Source organism: Sus scrofa, chromosome 7 (assembly GCF_000003025.6).
Source record: "Sus scrofa isolate TJ Tabasco breed Duroc chromosome 7, Sscrofa11.1, whole genome shotgun sequence".
NCBI lineage: Eukaryota > Metazoa > Chordata > Mammalia > Artiodactyla > Suidae > Sus > Sus scrofa.
This window is the reverse complement of record NC_010449.5, coordinates 21012805-21032141: the sequence shown is the minus strand read 5'-3', so window position 1 is coordinate 21032141 and position 19337 is coordinate 21012805. Positions and strand designations below refer to the sequence as shown.

At 43.0% G+C, this 19337-nt stretch overlaps 1 protein-coding gene, 1 long non-coding RNA gene and 7 other non-coding genes across 9 annotated transcripts; 3 read left to right on the top strand and 6 right to left on the bottom strand.

Moving 5' to 3' along the window:
- On the top strand, positions 296 to 369 carry TRNAN-GUU. The gene has a single exon. It is a non-coding gene; the product is annotated as a tRNA-Asn (tRNA).
- On the bottom strand, positions 4327 to 7501 carry ABT1 (activator of basal transcription 1). The gene is made up of 3 exons (XM_001926306.7): positions 7215 to 7501; positions 6329 to 6534; positions 4327 to 6172 (listed from the first exon to the last, which is right to left on the bottom strand). The coding sequence occupies exons 1-3, from the start codon at positions 7444 to 7446 to the stop codon at positions 5792 to 5794; spliced, it is 819 nt and encodes a 272-aa protein (XP_001926341.2). The 5' UTR covers positions 7447 to 7501; the 3' UTR covers positions 4327 to 5791.
- LOC102162475 lies at positions 7585 to 9839 on the top strand. The gene is made up of 2 exons (XR_002346131.1): positions 7585 to 7714; positions 9038 to 9839. It is a non-coding gene; the product is annotated as an uncharacterized LOC102162475 (long non-coding RNA).
- On the bottom strand, positions 10092 to 10180 carry TRNAY-GUA. The gene is given in 2 exon segments: positions 10092 to 10127; positions 10144 to 10180. It is a non-coding gene; the product is annotated as a tRNA-Tyr (tRNA).
- Positions 10556 to 10645, bottom strand: TRNAY-GUA. The gene is given in 2 exon segments: positions 10556 to 10591; positions 10609 to 10645. It is a non-coding gene; the product is annotated as a tRNA-Tyr (tRNA).
- Positions 12585 to 12657, top strand: TRNAA-AGC. The gene has a single exon. It is a non-coding gene; the product is annotated as a tRNA-Ala (tRNA).
- Positions 14609 to 14696, bottom strand: TRNAY-GUA. The gene is given in 2 exon segments: positions 14609 to 14644; positions 14660 to 14696. It is a non-coding gene; the product is annotated as a tRNA-Tyr (tRNA).
- On the bottom strand, positions 16955 to 17027 carry TRNAK-CUU. Its single transcript has one exon. It is a non-coding gene; the product is annotated as a tRNA-Lys (tRNA).
- Positions 18232 to 18303, bottom strand: TRNAP-AGG. The gene has a single exon. It is a non-coding gene; the product is annotated as a tRNA-Pro (tRNA).

The window sequence follows — 19337 nt, the reverse complement described above, 5'->3', positions numbered from 1 at the left end:
CTGTCCAGATGGCTTTCCTTAGATTATGCTCACACTTAATAGGATAAACAGTCAACGGGTCGCGTTCCTCACCCAATCAACACTCTGATTTTCCTCTCTAAGAATCATATCTGTATTATTAAGACCTTTATTTTTAAAACACATCATTAATGTAGGAACAATAAAAATCAAGACCTGAGGGAAGTTTTTTTCAGTGGATACAGCCCACGAAATTGCATTTACAGAATGTATTACACAATTTAGACTGAAAAAGGAAAAACTAATATTGTTGGAAAACAATCATTCTAGTACTTCCGTCTCTGTGGCGCAATCGGTTAGCGCGTTCGGCTGTTAACCGAAAGGTTGGTGGTTCAAGCCCACCCAGGGACGGCTTGGGTTTTCTGGTACTTAGGAAACTCTTCAGGAGCTTCCCAGATTTGTGTCTGACAATATCAATTTCTGATAATTTTGACAAATTAAATGAAAATCTAACAGGTCTCTTCGCGTCGTCTTTGGAATGCGGTTCATCGAACAAGCCATCAGATAGGAGTGCAGTCCCTTCATTTAGGACATATCTTCTCATTTTCTTTCCAGACTCCATCTCCTTCCCCTGTGTTAATCCATCCGGTAGAGTCCACTCGCCGAGAGCAGCCGCGGACCACTTGGCCAAGGCCCTGCAAAGCTTGTTCTTCACACGGAGCTGGGGTCGCCTCTGTCAGAATCGACTGCTTGGGTCAGACCTTGGACCGCGAAGGAGGGTGGTGGAGGCTCCATGGGGATAGCTAGTTTACAGTGACTTTGGTATTTTCCTAAATCATCCAAGTTTCCTCGCGTAATAAAATGATGGCCTTAGACTTTTCATAAAAGGTATTTTGACATTCCCTACCAAAATTACTCCGCAATTCCACTTCTGGAAATGTATATACTACTGTATTTCTGCAACCAAAATGGACCCATGTCGAGGTTATTCATTGCAATATTTAAAAGAAAAATAATGACTTAGCAGAAGCTAAGGGTCCATCCATAAGGGCCTGGTTAATCATCAATGATACATCACTCAATGGAATTGGAGGCAAAGGTGAAAAACAAAAAGGGCTTTCAAGTACTAATCTGTAGCGGATGGAGTGAGAACTCGCTGGAGTGCACTGACCTGGGAAGCACTGGGCAACCACAGTCCACCTGCTACCAGAACTGCTGAAAGTGGCTGGGGGTGTGCCATGTGGCTGCAGGGGCGTCGCCAGGTTTATGTGGCCTTTCCCCTCTGTTAGCCTTCTCCCTACTGTGTTGCCTCTGGACCAAATTTACCTGCAAGCCAACTGGCAAGGGGTCCCAAAAATGCCCTGTTTACAGAAAATTGGAAAAGGAGTTGAGAGCAAACAACCATCGCAAAAGCCAAGTAAAGCACATTGTTCCTTGAAAAGGGCTCGGGGAGGCTTGTTTTCTTTCTACTTTCTATTCCTTTAGGTGAGTAAAATTCTATTTTAGGGCACTTTCACACTAAATTAATTGAAAGACATAGCTCTGGACTCCTTGTCTTATTCTTTATTCCCACGGTAAGGAGTGCTTCATTTTAAAGTTCTGCCCTGAATGTTCAAATGGTGCTGGAGTAAAATGTATGCCAAGAAACACAAGACATTTTTCATTAGGTTGTGTATTCTCTCTCTCTCCATGTATATATTAAATAATCTTGGAGTTTCTTGGTGGCTCAGTGGGTTAAAAATCCTGTGTTGTCACAGCAGTGGCTCAGGTCACTGCTGTGGCCCATCCTCCTGAGTGTCTTCAGCCTGAGAGTAGGTAGGCAGCTTAGTACAAGTCTCAGGAGTATTCAGGATGGTTTTTTTTTTTTTTTTTTTTTTTTAAATTAGAGCCTAGAAAAGCACAGTTTAACCCATTTCTTTCCACTTCATTCCTCTGGTTGAATAGTTACTCAGTGTCTCAGTTTTGTGTGGACGTGAGTGTGGTGGATTTAATTTACTAAAAAGGAATAAAATTACCACCTTTGCTGTGAATCAGTGGCAGGTCTACCCCTTAAAGGTTTGGAAATCTAATATAGATCTTCCTCTACTGAGGATATGGTTACATCCGATAAACCCATCTCAGTTGAGAACATCTGTATTTAGAAAATGCATTAAATACACCAAACTTACTGAACAGCATAGCTTAACTTAGCCTATCCTAAATGTGTTCAGAACACTTACATCAGCCTACAGTTGGGCAAAATCATCTAATAAAAAGCCTATTTCATAATAAACTGTTGACTATCTCATATAATTTATTGAATACTGTAGTGAAAGTGAAAAACACCCTTCTGGTTAAGCGGCTGCCCAGCACCAGGAAGGAGTGACACCACAGGGAAAAGATCAAAATTCAGAATTGGAACTAGTTTCCACTGAATGTACCATCCAAAAGTTGAAAAATTTTAAGTATAACAATTGTAAGTCAGGGAACAACTGCAACTGGACCTCAAGCACTCTGCTGAGACATTAACTCTCTTGGGGCAACAGGGCACATCCTTGAAGCTTACACAAAAGGTTTTCACCTTCAAGGGGACAGCAAGACAGTAGTAACAACAGCAAGACAACTTCTAGAGATATGAAGAATCATGGAAAAGCAAACCAAGGCAGAGTACTCTGTGACTTTTGGATGTTTTTAGGAATAACTCACACACTTGGACACACCCTGTTCAAGCCCTCTTACTCTTTTAAGTAGGATCCCCTTCCTCCTTTTACTGATTTACTCTATTTCTGGCAAATGTAGGGTCTCAGCTTCTCAGTGTGGAACTAAATTGACTCACAAAATTCATTGCACCAATAGATTCATAACTTAGACTAATTGTGTAGGGAATAGTTGGAGTTAAATCACCCAGTTTGTAGCTTTTGGTATTAATCTATTCATATGTGCAGTACCTCTTCACTCTGAGATTCATAAAATGAGCACTTATCATATTCACCTGGGGAAAATAACCTGGAAAGATGTTGGAAAAAATATGACGTGGCAAATTGTGTGGTATCTGGAAATGTAGGGATAATATGATTTTACATGGTTATTAAACAAGTTAAATCATATGGGAAAAAAACTGGTTCCTGTTGTGGCTCAGCAGTAATGAACCCGACCAGTATCCATGAGGACTTGGGTTCGATCCCTGGCCCTGCTCAGTGGATTAAGGATCCAGTGTTGCTGTGAGCTGTGGTGTAGGTCAGCAGCTGCAGCTCTGATTTGACCCCTAGCCTAGGAACTTCCATATGCCGCAGGTGTGGTCCTAAAAAGATACAAACACAAAGTGCTGTTCCAATGGGTACAAAATTGTAAGTATACAAAAGGCATTTTCCTGCCTTCAAAGGGCTTAGAATTGAGGGAAGCAAGATTTCAGTTCACCCATCTTCATTTCTCACCCCACCTGTGACTTACCCAGTTTACATGGCTGCAGGGATGAGCTCTTTGTGCATAACTGTTTATTTAAACTTAAGCTGGAAATGTTGATCTTGAATATACCAATAACTAATGATATCAACCAGCTTGGGAGTACAATTTCATTCATTCAAGGAATTATTAAGCCTCTTATGTGTTTTACTTTCGAAGCTGTTAGCAGCTTAAGGGGAAGAAGTTTCTTCAGCTTGGCATTCTCTTTATCTAGCAAAGATGAGAGTGGGCATTCAGAACTTTGAATAAATGAATATGACAGCTTGTCAAATTCTGAAACTGGATCTTCCTGGTTCACCTGGAAGACATCACAACAATCCACATGGAACAAACTCACAAGAAATGAACACAGAAACAAGAATATCAAATTCCTAGGATGAAGAGTTCCCTGGTGGCTCTGCAGGTTAAGGATCTAGCATTGTCACTGCTGTGGCAGAAGTTCAATCCCTGGCCTGGGAACTTCCATATGCCACGAATGCAGACCAAAAAAAAAAAAAAAAAAAAAAAAAAAAATTCCGGAGTTCCCATCGTGGCGCAGTGGTTAACGAATCCGACTAGGAACCATGAGGTTGCGGGTTCGGTCCCTGCCCTTGCTCAGTGGGTTAACGATCCGGCGTTGCCGTGAGCTGTGGTGTAGGTTGCAGACGCGGCTCGGATCCCGTGTTGCTGTGGCTCTGGCGTAGGCCGGTGGCTACGGCTCCGATTCAACCCCTAGCCTGGGAACCTCCATATGCCGCGGGAGCGGCCCAAGAAATAGCAACAACAACAACAAAAGACAAAAGACAAAAGACAAAAAAAAAAAAAAAAAAACTGTATCACAAAAAAAAAAAATTCCTAAAATGAGGGTTTAACATTACACAGATGTGTTTGTGCACTGGGTATGAAAGGCATATAGATTATGAGAAATTTACACCAAGCAAACCATAATTTTTTTAAATTGTATGGTCATCTTTATTCTCCTGAATATATTACACCTGTCAAATTGAGATCTTAACATGGCTAAGTTATTTTAGAGCCAAAGTGGATGAATCCACTTCATCCAAAGACCATACGGATAATTATATTGATGACAGTGAAGAAAAAAAAACACAGCACAAGCAAAACTCAAATTATTTATTCTCACTCTAACATTTTCTATAAACTTAAAAGCCTGAATACTGACCAGAGTTTTAATCTATTATGAGGCTGTTTGCAGACTTTTCTTAGTTGGTCATGACACCTCAGTTTTCAGTTCCTCTTAGTGGCTTACAGGGATTCTTTGTCACCTCCAGAGCTGCTCTGCATGATTGTCACCCCTCTCTTGCCTAAGCAGAGGCACCATGTACAAGCGCAACAGATGGGCATCATTTGTGCACAACTACCTCTTAGGCATTCCCTGTCTTTACAATGGTTTGAACCCAACACTCCATCTAGAGTTTTGTTTATAATGTTAAGAGTTCACTAGGCCCTTACAGACTTCTGTTCACCTTTCAGGAATGATCTGAAAAACATGGTGAAAACTGACCTATCTCAGAAGAATGATCAGAAATCAACAACACATTGAGAGCACTGTCTAACTTCCCAGAAAAAGCCAACCATTCCCTCCCATGGCCCCACTCTACCCCTTATGCACATCTACCATGGTATCTGTAGTACTTCTGTATACTTATTTCTTAAACACCTGTCTTTTTTTAGTAGAAGGGCCATGTGTTATTACCCACTGTCACTCTATATCCTCACACAGTGATTTAGTAAATGCTGAAATCAATAAGGATTAACAACATGGCCTACGAAAGTGATTATATAGAAAAGGTTGGGGAGCAGGGGAGACTCTTAGACCAGGACATGGCGTGAAGGTGAGTGACCAGTACACAGAAAGAAGGTGGAACTTATCCAATGACCATCCCCACCCCCTATAAACTACAAAGGCATATCAAATATATACTTTTTTCTTTTCTATAAATACATTTGGAAGGGGTCACCCACGCCACTCCTACCTCATTAGTCCCTGTCCCTATTAGTCTTTTCTAAATAAAAAGGATATCATTGCTACCCAGTACCTGTGGCTGGTAAACAGCTGTCTAGACCAGCCATTATCACTCTAGCTCAAAGCAAGAGCTCTTTCTGGAGCCAGAAAGTAGGATTTTTAGAGGGCTTCGATGGGCAGGAGGCAGGCAGCTAAGAATCAAACAAGACAAAACAGGCGTCTACAGTAGTTATAATCATGCTAGTAGGAACTAAGTGCCCCAGCCAGGCATGTACAGGAGTTTGGGGAGGCTGACAACACTCCTATGCCTGAGCACGCATCAGAGACTCCTGCTGAGAAACACAATAAAATGTCCACCTGGGTAGTAAATATCATGTAGACAGGATGCAGGGCTGGGCTAAGAGGTGGAAGAAGCCTCTCTGCCCCTCAAGAGTTCCTGACCAGAGAGGAGTCCTCCAAGCTCTCTGAGGGTGCAGGGGCTCCAAAGATCCTGGCAAGAAGCCCTCGATTGGAGCGGGCCTGTTCCTCAGCATTAGCCAGGCGAGCCCGTTCACGTCCTCCTGGCCGAGCTGCTTTCCGGGCTCTCAACTCCTGCTCAGTAGGACGCTGGGCGAAGGCCCAGGAGCCATTCGGGCGGGTAGAGTCCCCATCAGCAGCAAGGAAACGCTGTCCACGCTCCACACTTCGAAGATAGAAGTCAGTCTCACGTTTGGCCTGGGCAACCTCCGCCCTCAGGCGCTGCCTGCGCACCTGGCGCTCAAAGGCAAGATGCTCGCTGAGGTGGGACCAAGTAAAACGGTGCAGGTACTGTGGACAGGAAAACAAGAGAAGATCTGGGTAGGGCAGGTCAGAGATGGAGAAGAGATGGGAGGAACAGGGCCACCGAGAGGTTATAGAGGTCCAAGGGCTGGGGCTGGGAAGGCAGGAGTATGAGCTGTGGGGTAGACAAGCCAATGCCCTCACCTTGAGGTTCCACAGGTCATAACGGAAGGGACTGCGCCTGCGGGAGCCCATGGGCGTGTTGTGCAGACTGGCCGCCACACGCTTGGCTACTCGCTTGTCTCGGAACTCCACCCAGCCCTCGGTGTAGTCCTTGCTGTACTTGGAACGCTTTTTCCCTCCTGTGGTGGAGGCTGCTGCTGCCTTCTTTTTGCGCCTCACGAAGCCGTCTGCGAGCCAAAGGGAGAGCAGTGGTCAAGCAAGCCGACGCAGCACCCACTCAATTGTACCTTCCACTTGCCGAAGTCTCCAAATCTGCCCAAGGGCCAGGATCCCACCCCAAGATCTTTGCTCAGAAAAGGAGAACTGAAAGGTCCACCCTTTCTCCCTTGTCTAATTCAATCCTTTGCTCAGATGTCAACTCCTTAATCAGATCTGCCCTGAACATTCTATATAAAACCAGCATGGCCCTCTAACCCTAATTCCAATTTAGGGTTATAAGAAGTTGCAGACGGCTGACCGTACGTATACCGTCTTTTGACCTGGACCGCGATGGCAAAGGGTTATGTTCAGTTTTGTGGAAAAGCCACTGGGATTTTACTGCAGGCTATACCCATTTAACAAACTGGTAAATTCGTCTCGGGAAAGAGGGATTGGGGAAGCCGAAATTAAAATCTAAAAGTTAGCTATTCGAAAACTAAGGCTCAACTAGTCATACTGCGCTAACCACACCTCAGGCCCACCTCCTAAGGAAAGTGTGGACTACCTATTTACTAAAAAAGCCACACGCGGGGCCCCGGCTCGGTTCGTGCCTGGGATCCGCGCAGCCGAGGCAACAGGACACGCACTGTGTGCTCACCATCTGCAAGCATCACCCTCCACCCCTCATCACCACTGCCTCAGCACTTACCTTCCGGCTGGAAAAACACACGCCCGACCTCGCCGTAGGCGCTAAGAAGGTTCCGTACGTGCAAAGGCCTAAACCGGGGTGGGATGTGGCCCAGGTACACAATACCCGGCACTACCCGTTTCTTGCTGCCGCCAGCCGTTTCTTCAGATTCCTCCTCTGCTTCTGGTTTCTGGTCGTTCCCTTCCACAGGCTCCAACACAGCGGCTTCCTTATTCGACTCCTCTGCCTCCATGCTTGCCGGTAAGTAAAGCAAGACAGCCGTAAGGCGCCGCGCCTCTGACGCGCACCGTTTACGACTTCCTGCGTCGAGGGGGCGGGGTTTGTCCAGGGGTTGACAAATGAAAGAACAGGATTGTTCGGAACGGGCGGTTCCAGGCCTAACGGCGACGGCGGAAGTGGGCCCCGGGTCAGCCGGGAGATTCGAAGCAAGGGAGCAGCATCAGAGGATTAGGAGAGGCGAAATGACTTGACTCCTGAGCTGAAGAGGCAGAACTGGAGAGGTAGACCACCAAGTACAACTTACAGTACAGAACTCCTTGGTGAAATGTAAAAAGATGGGATGAGGAGGGCTCTTCCGGAAATTTTGGAGGACTCTGTGTTCTAGCAAGAACACAACATAGTATTTTACCCAAGGGGCTCAGGTGCGACTCAGGTTGGGGGATGACGCAATTTGTAAAGTTTACTTAAATTTCAGTTTTTTTAATTAATTAATTGAGTTTTGAAATTTTAATTATTTTTCAAAATTTAACTTAGGGATTTGAAGATTTCAAATTGAAGTTTGGAAATGTAACCTAACTTTGGAAATATAAGTTTTGGAAATCTGGCTACATTTTTGAAAATTTCATTTGTGAGCTATTAGTTTAAAAAAATTTATTTTAAAATATTTTTAAATTTGATTTTGTGAAGTTCCCATCGTGGCGCAGTGGTTAACGAAGCCAACTAGGAACCATGAGGTTGCGGGTTTGATCCCTTGCCTTGCTCAGTAGGTTCAGGATCCGGCGTTGTCTTGAGCTGTGGTGTAGGTTGCAGACGCGGCTCGGAGCCCGCGTTGCTGTGGCCCTGGAGTAGGCTGGCGGCGACAGCTCCGATTAGACCCCTAGCCTGGGAACCTCCACATGCCGCGGGTGCGGCCCTAGAAAAGGCAAAAAGACAAAAATAAAATTTGATTTTGTAAGATGTCTAAAAATTTTGAATGCATGACGATTATTTCTTTTAAAAAAAACTTATTTGGTGCCTGTTTTACGTTTGTATTGATACATGATTCATATTTATACTTACGTTACAAATACCTGTCGTCAAATGTGTACATGGTCCTGATTTAGGCCCCCTCCTGGATCACCGAGCTTTATTCTCTCTGGGACTTATTTTCACGGTTTGAGGGCCCAGGGTGGGCCACCCCAAAATGTGCCTGAATGGCATATTGGTTATTTTGAATTAATGTTTACTGAAGACATGGTCAATACAAGGGGAACTCTCTAACACTTCTTTCTGTTTCCCTGAAAGCAGGAAATAAATCTCTCATGTGAAATGTGCACTCCCTGCATTTGGGGGTAGAAGGACACCATTATCACCAAAGAGAGAGAATTCTTGGCTAAGGATGCATAAACCGTACTTTAATTTAGTACCCCAAGTCCAAATTCTACTTGAGCCTTCACTAATTGGGAACCAGCGTTTCTCTATCCTGTCAGTTCCTCATAAATTTATTGTTTCTTTGTCTAAAAAGTGTAAAAGCTGTCTGCTTTGGCCACTTCTTAGGTGCCGTTTCTATGAGACCTCCAGGCTCATGAATTAAAATTGTTTCTTTCTCTCCTGTTAATATCTAGTATCAATTTTATTGCGGCGTGTCCAACCACAAGATCTCGAGGAGTAGAGGGGGACATTTCCCCTCCCTGACAAAAGATTTGCCCTTAGATCACAGACTGATTTTCACTGTGCGTTGAAGCCATTCATCACAAGAACTGCCACAGCCCACGCTGTACCCAGCTGATGGCTGGGCCCTGAGAGCTGTGCCTTCACCAAACCCGAGGCCGCTTTTTACCCCCGTGACGCGCCCACTAGGGGGCGCAATCCTCATCCTTAAGGTGCGGCGGGTCCTCTGGGTCCCCTTGGGGCCTACTGCAAGGGGCCCGGCCCTGGAATGCGGAGGAGTTTGAGGATAACAGCCATTGTTGGACAGGCCTCCAAGTATATTTACAAAGTTAACGCGGCACCGCTTTCTTTGATGGAATGGTCTAAAGGTATAATAAAGTAGACTTTCGAGTTCTCACACGCCTCTTGCATTAATTTTATTGACGAGAACTATCTCTTTGCCTTCTTTTTTGGAGTGGGGAGAGGACAATGAGAGGAGCAAACTAGGTCCTGCTTTTCTTAACACCAACGTTTTCAAAACATTAAGCAATAGTCAATTAAATGAAAGTACCTCTTGGGATTGCCTCAAAGAATGGGGGTGGGGAAGGGAGTCTTGTGGGGGAGTGGATGATGTCAGTTGTGCCAGTGTGATGGCTACAATGATAATTTATGTTACCTCTTCCTTGGGCTTATTTGAAATTGTCATTGATAAAATATTCACAGACGTCTCAACAGGGAGCTCTAAAGGGCCACCGAACCTCAAAAAAAAAAAAAAAATTAAAGTGAAAATATTGTGCTAGGGGCGACCTTCTCATTACCCATAAACCCCTTCTCAACTCAGTGAAAAAAGGCAGACTTCCTAGAGACTGCATCTTTAGCTACCCCATGGACCTTCGGTGAAGCAACTTCTGTTGACAGCCTTTGCTACTCAGTCATACAAGATCATCTCTGAGTATAAAGAACGGCTCCGTGTTCAACTTTAGCTCTCTGGCTTCAGTATCAAGATGACAAACCTTTCAAAAAGGTAAGTCCTTCGAGCCGGATTCGAACCAGCGACCTAAGGATGACCATGATGAAACACCTACAGTCCTCCGCTCTACCAACTGAGCTATCGAAGGAACTGTGAGAGTTTTTCTTAAAATACCTTAAATAATCTTTAATAGTTTTAACTATAGGTCTATTTAAAAAATAGAGGCAAACATGAAGCCTGCTGGAAATATTCTAAAGCTTATATGGTTAGTAATTATGGAAGTATATTAGATAATTCATGCCTCTGAATACTAAAGGTTTGTGTTTTAATTCGTTATCCCACTCTCTAGGGCATAATGTAGATAGGACCATCACCCTTATTCTTGCTGTCCCATCCGCTCAATCAAAAGTGGTGAAACGGTTCTCGTCAGTGAATTCTACTAGACATAGACTGAGCATACGTTTGGTAAAGATCCAACTTGAATGGGTTTATCTTTTTTGATTTACGATTTTCAAAAGTCCTGTCCTTCGAGCCGGATTCGAACCAGCGACCTAAGGATAACCAACTCCATGGTACCTACAGTCCTCCGCTCTACCAACTGAGCTATCGAAGGACTGCCTTTATAGGCTTTTTTAGAATTCCTAAAATAATGTCTACAGACGGTTTCTATTCTGATAATATTAATACTTTTAAAAGTATAATCCAAAAAAAAAGTATGATGAAATTTAACGGTCTTTTTCGATATTGAATATGCTCTGTGTAATTAATCTGGGTAGTTGGTATCATAGGTTTAATAAATGGTTAAAATCCTTTGGGTTATACATTTACGACATTTAAGCCCCCCCCCCCAAAAAAAAAACTTCGTTTACCTTATTTACTTTCTTATTCCAAATACAGTCACATTTGGATTTGTGAAGAACGCAATTCAGTTCGGAGCAGTAAGTTTAGAGTTGAGTCAATAGTTTAACAACTGGTTAAACTTCCATGTGAATTCTAAGATAGTATTCTTGATTTTCATTTTACTTCCATGAAAGAAGCTAAGTGGTTGAAATTTTAATTCCTAATCCAATGCTATTGGAAACTAGAACTCGCCCCTGATAGTTGAAAGCTCCCAGTCGCGCCCAGTTCACAAGTCATTCCAAAGCTCAATCTGAGTTGTGGAATCGGGCTACTTTTTTCGCTCCAATTCTACACCTGCACTCCTAATAAAATCAAGGGGACGGGGGCGGGAGGATGAGTGGAGGCCAAATTGACTTCTGTAGCTGGATGGATTCTGTCCAAGGAGGAGTAAGGAGACAACACCCAGATGGTAGTGAGTCTCAAGACAAGTCTGACTTTGAGCCAAGTTTTGAGATAAATGATGGGTTTCTGCACACTCTTGGAACACCTGAGTTTTGAACTTTTTTGTGTAATATGGAAGGGTTTCAGAAAAGTGGAGGGTTTCTTCCTACAGAAAGTTGTCCACTTTTTCTGTCAGCCCTGATTGCAGTGAAAAAGAAGAGTATTATAAGGGTCTTGGAAAGACCTGCTCAACATGCCTGCACAGCATGTCATTTTCTTAAATAGAATGTCTCCTATTCTCCATTTCAATTTCATTTTCCATTTCCATTTCCATTTCAATTTTGATCACCTTGCCCCAATTTCATTGAGATTAGAAAATAACATTAAAAAAATGTTCCTAATGATGGAATTTCAGGCAAAGAGGCAATCGAAGATGTAGATGTTGTTGGAGGAGGGCCTGCACATGGCTTTCCTGCAAGTGATGGGACTCTGGCAATGCCCAAGAGTCCTCCTCTTCAGAACTAGCTCTGAACAGTACCAAGCACATAGCACAGTACCTGGTATCTAGCACTCCACAGACCCTGAAGAAAAAGAGGCAGCAATTATATTCGTTCTTTTGTAAGGATTCCAGATCTAAGCCTGCAGTCATGATTATAGTCTCTTCTCCTATTAATGTTTACTTAGAAAAATAATTTGTATACCCTTGATCGAAATCGAGACTTAATGAACCAGAATGGAGAAATTAACTGGGATGCACGCCCCTCGTGGTCTATGTCCACAGACGGTGGTATGGAAAAAAGAAGCCAGATAGCAAAGTTTAGTGCTCATTCGTAGTAACTCTGGAGAACCTGTTTGTAGGTCTAGCGGAGTCAGCTGATGGAAAATTCAACGGAGCGGGGATTGTCAGGAACTATTGGGGATGGCCAAAAGCCGAGTCTCATTTACTTGAGAAACTTGATTTGAATCCTCCTGAAAGCACCTGTAGTTTCTTTCTCGTCCTCAGCTTCCGTGGATATGATTCCAGGGTTACGCTCTTGCTTTCCAGATGGGTGTTACTATGCACTCCACACCCTGGTTCATTTGCACTCTGCAGTCGTCTCCTGACAGGATCCAGAAGCGTAGAACAGATTATACGTGGCACCCCAGAGACTGTTTGATCACCCGCACTTTGCCCTATTGGCTAACGCCAGCTACAAACTGAAAGGGGCACAAGTTAGAAATAACTTTCAGATATTAAAATAGGCTAGGGAGGAGGGGTTGCTTACGGAGGTGGGGAATTAGCTCAAATGGTAGAGCGCTCGCTTAGCATGCGAGAGGTAGCGGGATCGATGCCCGCATTCTCCAGCTTTATGCTCCGCTTAATCTCTTGGCCTATGATGTCTTGCTAGAATGTAACCAATAACAAGGACCCAATTCATAATGCTGATGGCCTCTCCTTCAAGATCCACGAACCCTGGGCTCCTTGGTCTTCAATGATAGGATAGGCAGTGTTGGGTTCTTCTGGATTTCTCTCGCTTTTTAAAGATTTGAATATTGGTCTATGCCAGGTGGATTTACAAAACTACATTTCAATTATTTATGCATTGTTTACTTTTTTATTCTCAGAATCTATTTCTCACATGTCTGACCTATTGAAGGCCACCTCAAGTTCTTATAACTGGAATAAACGATTTCCACTTCTTAATGAGATCGTGCAGAGCCAAAGAATACATTCACTCTTCCTCTTCTGGAGTCACCTGGTTGTATCTACGGAGGTGGAGGAGTTACGGGCACCAATACTGGAATAAGGGCAGAATAAGATACTGGAATTGAGCAGAATAAGGCCAAATTTTTGGAGGGAAATTGCAGTGCAGAACCTATCCGGATTCGAATCTGTGGTGCCTTGGTGGGAAGCTCAGTTCAGGACTATGTACTTAACTTTGCATCCAAGGCCCAAATGCTGTCTTTGAAAAGAAAATTGGACCATTTTTCTTGTTTACTCTTTCGCCCTCATATCGCTTTCAAAGAGTAAGGGAGCTTCCAGTGTAGACCAGTTTCCCAGCCCTTAATACCCATAGTTTCCAGGAGTTCCTGTGTAGCTCAGAGGGTTAAGGATCCGGCACTGTCACTGCAGCAGCTCGGGTAGCTGCTGTGGCTTGGGTCTGGGAACTTCTGCCTGCAGTTCAAAAACAAAAACAAATACACTCCTCCCCACAAAAAAACAAACAAACAACAACAACAAAAAACCCAGTAGTTTCCCATGTGTTTTAGGAGCCTGGGTTTCTGAGTCCTACGTTAACTCTCCAGATGGTTCTGATACATACCAAATATTGAGAATCATTTACTTAAAGGGTAAAAATTCTGAAGCAAGGGAAGGAACATACAAGAAGCTGCCAGGTACAAAATCCTCAGGCAACTCTTCCTTACTTTAATTTTAATATCATTATAGTTGAGGATTCTTCCATAGTTATTGGGGGTCACATTTTTCAGACAGGGGAGAAGGATGGTTAACATATTTTAGTGAGACCGAAACAAAATTAGCAAATATTTTATATTGTTAAGAGAGAGCTCTACCTCTCTTCTTCCTCTTCTTCCTCTTCTTCTTCCTCTTCCTCTTCTTCTTCAACATTTTCTTTTCTGCAGCTGTTCTCGAACCTTACAACACATTAAAATCACCTGGGAGCATTTACAACTACCATTGTCTGGGTCCCACCACCAAAGTGGCTCAAGTATAGACGCTTTGTAAAATAGTCCCAGTGATTCTGACATCCACACAATTTTCTCAGCCAGAGCTGAGAACCACCTTAACATATAAACGGAGAAGGAGGAGTAGTGCCCTTGAATTAATTTCATCCCTCCAGCAGCGGCTGTGGGCTGCTGCCAGAAGTTGAGCATCTAGGAAGGGAAAAAACCCCCAAAAACAAACAAAAAAATCTTTGGAGATACTCAGTACTCTAAACCCACCAGAGGGCGCGCATGCCCGACCAATTACTCCCCGGTGTTCACCGTGGCTCGTTCAAAGCCGCCCCTCCCTCTATCTACGATCCTAAAGGGTGTGGAGGAGACTCGCCTCTGAATCTACCGCTTAGTGGGCCCACCTCTGATCTGCCTTGTCAGGGTTCAGTGCTGCTCTGCTGCACTGGCGCTTTATGAACTATGGGGCTGGAGTTTGATCGCGTGTATTAATAATTGTTACGGAGGGTAATTTTAAAAATTAGATTCGCTGCACCATAAATCTGAAATAAATACACAGCGAAGATGTGTATAACAGACGTTTTTAATGGTTGTGAGGGCCAATGACCGGAAAAAGTTGAACTCCTTCGAGCCGGATTCGAACCAGCGACCTAAGGATGACTGGTTATTACCTCTACAGTCCTCCGCTCTACCAACTGAGCTATCGAAGGAATCACGCTTTTTCGCTTCTCCGCGGACCGTCCCATCTCTGAGCGAGGTCGGGGGACCGTGGGTGTTTGCTGTTTCAGTTACCTGCGCTGTTGATAGGCCTGAACTGGGCCTGGGATCTAACTCGCGCCTCTGCCCACTGGGCCGCAGCAAGAACTCCTAGAGATGCGTATTTTAAATCTCTCCATATCTATGTACATTTATCCTCATTTTAGAAAAAACTTAGTTATTTTATATGCACTATGGTTGATTTACAATGTTGTGTAGGAGTTAATACAGAGAAGTTACTTCAAGATTTTATTGCTACTGAAAAAAAGTCACAGTCCCTTCTGACTCAGATGTGTCCATTTGATAGCTTCACCTGTTGATGCTGAACACAGCTTGCATGCAATGAAGGGAACCAGGTGGCTTTTCTTCTGGAGAAAAGGTACGATGTTGAGAACTGTTAGGGGAATTTGAGTTGCAGAGAAATTTGGTAAATGATAATGTGAATAAAACCTTGGATGAGGTCCCTTGGTTCTCTCCAGTCCTCTTGGCTACATTACCTTTCATTCAGTTATCCAAAATAGTGTGAGGACATGATTCTGTGTTCCCAATCATAGGTACTATTGATCCAAATAGGTAAAATATAGAGTAGTTTTAGAACAGAATATAACGTCACATGGAGCCAGGGATATATTAATAACAAGGTTTAGATTCCTGGGTAAAAAAAAAAAGAAAGTTTAGATGGGGGACGATGGAGAGTGGTAATTTGTCGCATCTCCAGCGTGTTCGGAAGTAGGCATTCTTTCAGTACAATATCGATGGTTCCAGGGCTATTGGTCTCAGTGGGTGTGGACAGCATTATCGAGTTTTCAAAGTAACGGTAAGTATTGCTAACATCTAACATCTCCTGTTCTGATTATACACTAGGCAATCCTTCATATGAATTTTGCTGTCCCAAATTTCAGAGGAAAACGCAATGGATCACTAAACAGTTTAGTTTTTTAGTATAAATTTATAAAGCTGGCTTTCTGACATTGAAGTTATTTTTGATGTTCCCCGGTGGCCTAGCAGTTAAGGCCTTGGCATTTTCACTGCTGTGGCTCTAGTTTGACCCCTGCTCCTGGAATTCCACATGCCGCTGGCACAGTCAAAAAAGAGATGTTGGAAGGAACGGATTGAGAGTTTGGGATTAGCAGATGCAAACTGTTGTATATAGAATGGATAAACAATAAGGTCCTACTGTACAGCACAAGGAACTATATCCAATATCCTGTGATGAACCATAATGGAAGAGAATATGAAATAGAATGTGTTTGTGTGTGTATATATCATACATACATACATATACACATACACATTATATATCATTGATTCACTTTGCTGTACAGGAGAACTTAACACAATATTGTAAATCAACTGTACTTCAAAAAAATAATTTTTAAAATAAAAAATAAAATTATTTCTGACTATCCTTCACACTCCCATTCAAGACAGAATGGCAATAATGCAATTTGGATTTTAAAAACCAAGCTTAAATCTTTAGATTTTGTCTTGTAGGCCTTTGCAACCTGTTGTGGTTGGTTGGATCTTTTACTTGCCAAAGGAAAGGGAGAAAGGTTGGAAACAGCATTGTCTAATAAAGAGGTCCATTGTGCTGTTTAGGTGAGAGTAGTCAGACGCTGAAAGAGTGTCTCAGATAGTGGTAAGAGACAGTTTCGCTCCCATTATTACATAAGGACACTTGCTTGGGTCGGAAAGTGGAATCACCATTCTCAAAACCTCCATGGACTTTGCTGCCTCTCAGCCTCTGTCCATCAAATGGCTCCCTTTGTTTGGATTTTTTCCTTCCACCTTCACACTTTTCCAACATCCTTACATCGTAAATCTTTTTAAATTTTTTTTAAAAAATTACGGTTGATGTAAATTTTTTTGGTGGGGATGGTGCTTCAGAATCATCCCAGGAACTTGAATGTACAAAAACCATGTCCTACCAGAGGTATCTCTAGTATTAAAACAAGAGCTCTAATGGGCCAGAAAAAGGCGTTCTCACCTGGGGGCAATGATGAATCCTCAAGAGTCATAGAGCTGGCCGGAATAGTTCAATAGAGCCAGTAAACCATAGCTGGTCATGAGGATTCCGAAATTCATTAGCTAAGAGTGTGGGACTCAAAAGTTTCTCTGGTTTCGCAGTGGCGAGGGAACTTCGTCTGAAGATGATGAAGGTACAGAAATCTAATGAAATTTTCTCTTGATTAAAATTGCCGCAAAAAGAGACCGCCCAACGTGGGGCTCGAACCCACGACCCTGAGATTAAGAGTCTCATGCTCTACCGACTGAGCTAGCCGGGCGGGTGAAGATACCTACTTTTGTTTTCCTATTAATTAAGAGATGATGGAATTCTAGGCCCGACATTGATTATAGGATTCTAGGTTTTGACTGTTTCCTTCTCATATAAGTAAGATGACATGAAAAACAAAGAATGTAAGAATCATTTGAAATTATTAGTATGCATTCTATCTTCTTTCCCTCATTCTCACCAATATGTATTGATAGACCACAGACTGTTTTCAGGATCCAAGAGTAGGGGGCACCTCTGAACTCTTTAAGAGCGACCCCAACTCCGGCACTCCAAGAGCACCAGACCTGGTTGCCAATGTGGCTCCAAGTACAGTCCCAAAGGGCGCAGATCCTCGAACCCAAACACTGCACTGAACCGTCTCCTAATCCAGTGAGACATTCCTCTCCTGTTTCTATCATTTGTCCACTCTGTCCTTCTTGGCGCATAGTGGATGTGGTCCTGAAGAAATTCCCTGCGGTTTTCTCCCTCCTTTTCAGGCCCTTTAGGATTGTTCATTTGTTGTCCCTCTCCACAGTCAAGGTTTACACACGCAGAAAAGGGAGGTAGGAAGGGGTGTTGAGACTGTATTTTTATATGAAATATTTGACAATCACTGGAGTATAGGATCCAGTGATTTTTGTGCATTTTGTTTACCACAGACTAAAAAGTTCATTGCTTATAATAGATACTAAATAATTATCTGATTAAAGAGTGTACCAACAGTACGCTCCAGGAAGAGAGGAAAAAATACCGCTTCTCAAGAAGTAGAGCCCATATTCCTGAATGATGGGGCACTACGCAACCAGGAAAGCCAAAATAACTTGTACAAATGTTTCCAGCGCTTCAACTCTGTAGTTAAATATTTGGATTTTCCATTTGAACCTATTTATTTGATGTGATGAATGAATCATGCATGACATTAAATTGAGAAGTGACCACCATCTTCCTATACATTTCATATGTTCACAATAGCGAAATCAGAGCTTCTAGAATAACCAGAAACGTTTGCCTTTGCAAAGATCAATACAGAGCTGACGGAAAACCGAGTAAGAGCCAGAACTAAAAGTACTAGTCTCTCTTAATTAGAAGATGTCATTTATTGGAATCAAATGCATATACATTCTACATATTTCTACCCGAAAATATAGCACTTTAATTTAACGGCAAAAGTACCGTTTCTGTCATGAGAGTTTAAAAGTCACCGGAAAAGAACTGGGCTCGTCCGGGATTTGAACCCGGGACCTCTCGCACCCTAAGCGAGAATCATACCCCTAGACCAACGAGCCAGGCGACAAGAAGTGTTTTCTAAATATATTAAATATTTATTGAATTTCTGCCTTTTCTGCTTTGTTTTCATTTGCAGATATATAACTATAAACTATCTCTTTCTTTCCGTTTCTCTCTCCCTCCAACCTTCCTTTCATATTTTTAAAACCAGATCTACTTGTCTTAGAACTTCCTGGATTTTCCCGGAAACCAACGAAGTCTGGGTTGTACAAAGCCTTGTTTCTCAAAAAAGACCCATCCTATGTAAGAAACAAACGTTGCATTTATTAAAAATACAATAACACGTAGTCTTTCTCAAATCTACTGAGTCAAAGTCCCTGGAGGAGAAGCCCAATAAGCTGCCTTTTTGACAAGCTCCCTACTTCATCTTGGCTTGATCTCAGTATTTTCCACGGAAAATAGTGAACATTTAAAGGGCTGAAGTCATGAATAAGTAAGGAAAACTCGTTGTACAAGGAACAGGTGTATACATAATGAGGGTTCTGAAAGTTGGTTTTGGTGGAAAATGAGACCACCTCAAGAAGCGTGACATCAAGGAATGAACCAAACGGATTGCTGGCCTTGGTCAACCTGCACCAACTGGTTGGTGACAGAAGGCAAAGCAGATTCTGGGAAAGAGCTTGGTCCTTTCTTACCTGAAAAATCCAAGTAACAAGAATACTCTTTTCCCAAGGTGGGATTCCTCCCTTCATTTGAGGGAGGATCTACCCAAATAGGAATCCTCAACAATCAGAGCTAATGATAACAAGGAGCTCTACCTTCTCACATTTGTCGGAGCATCTCACTATATATTCAGACTGTTTCGAGGGCAGTGTTTGGCCACTAAACAAATTTGGTGACAGGTTTTCCTTCTACCGAATTAGTAACTCCTAAGTGCCGAGCTGCTTTTCTGCTTCTCCAGGGCCATTTTTGAGCACTCTGACTTGCTCAAATACGGGATTCCTTACGGTGGTGTGGACTTGTGGCAAAATACTCTTTGTAGAGTTATACCACGACGTTTTATGGGGCAGTCCTACGACAATTTATTCTCGCT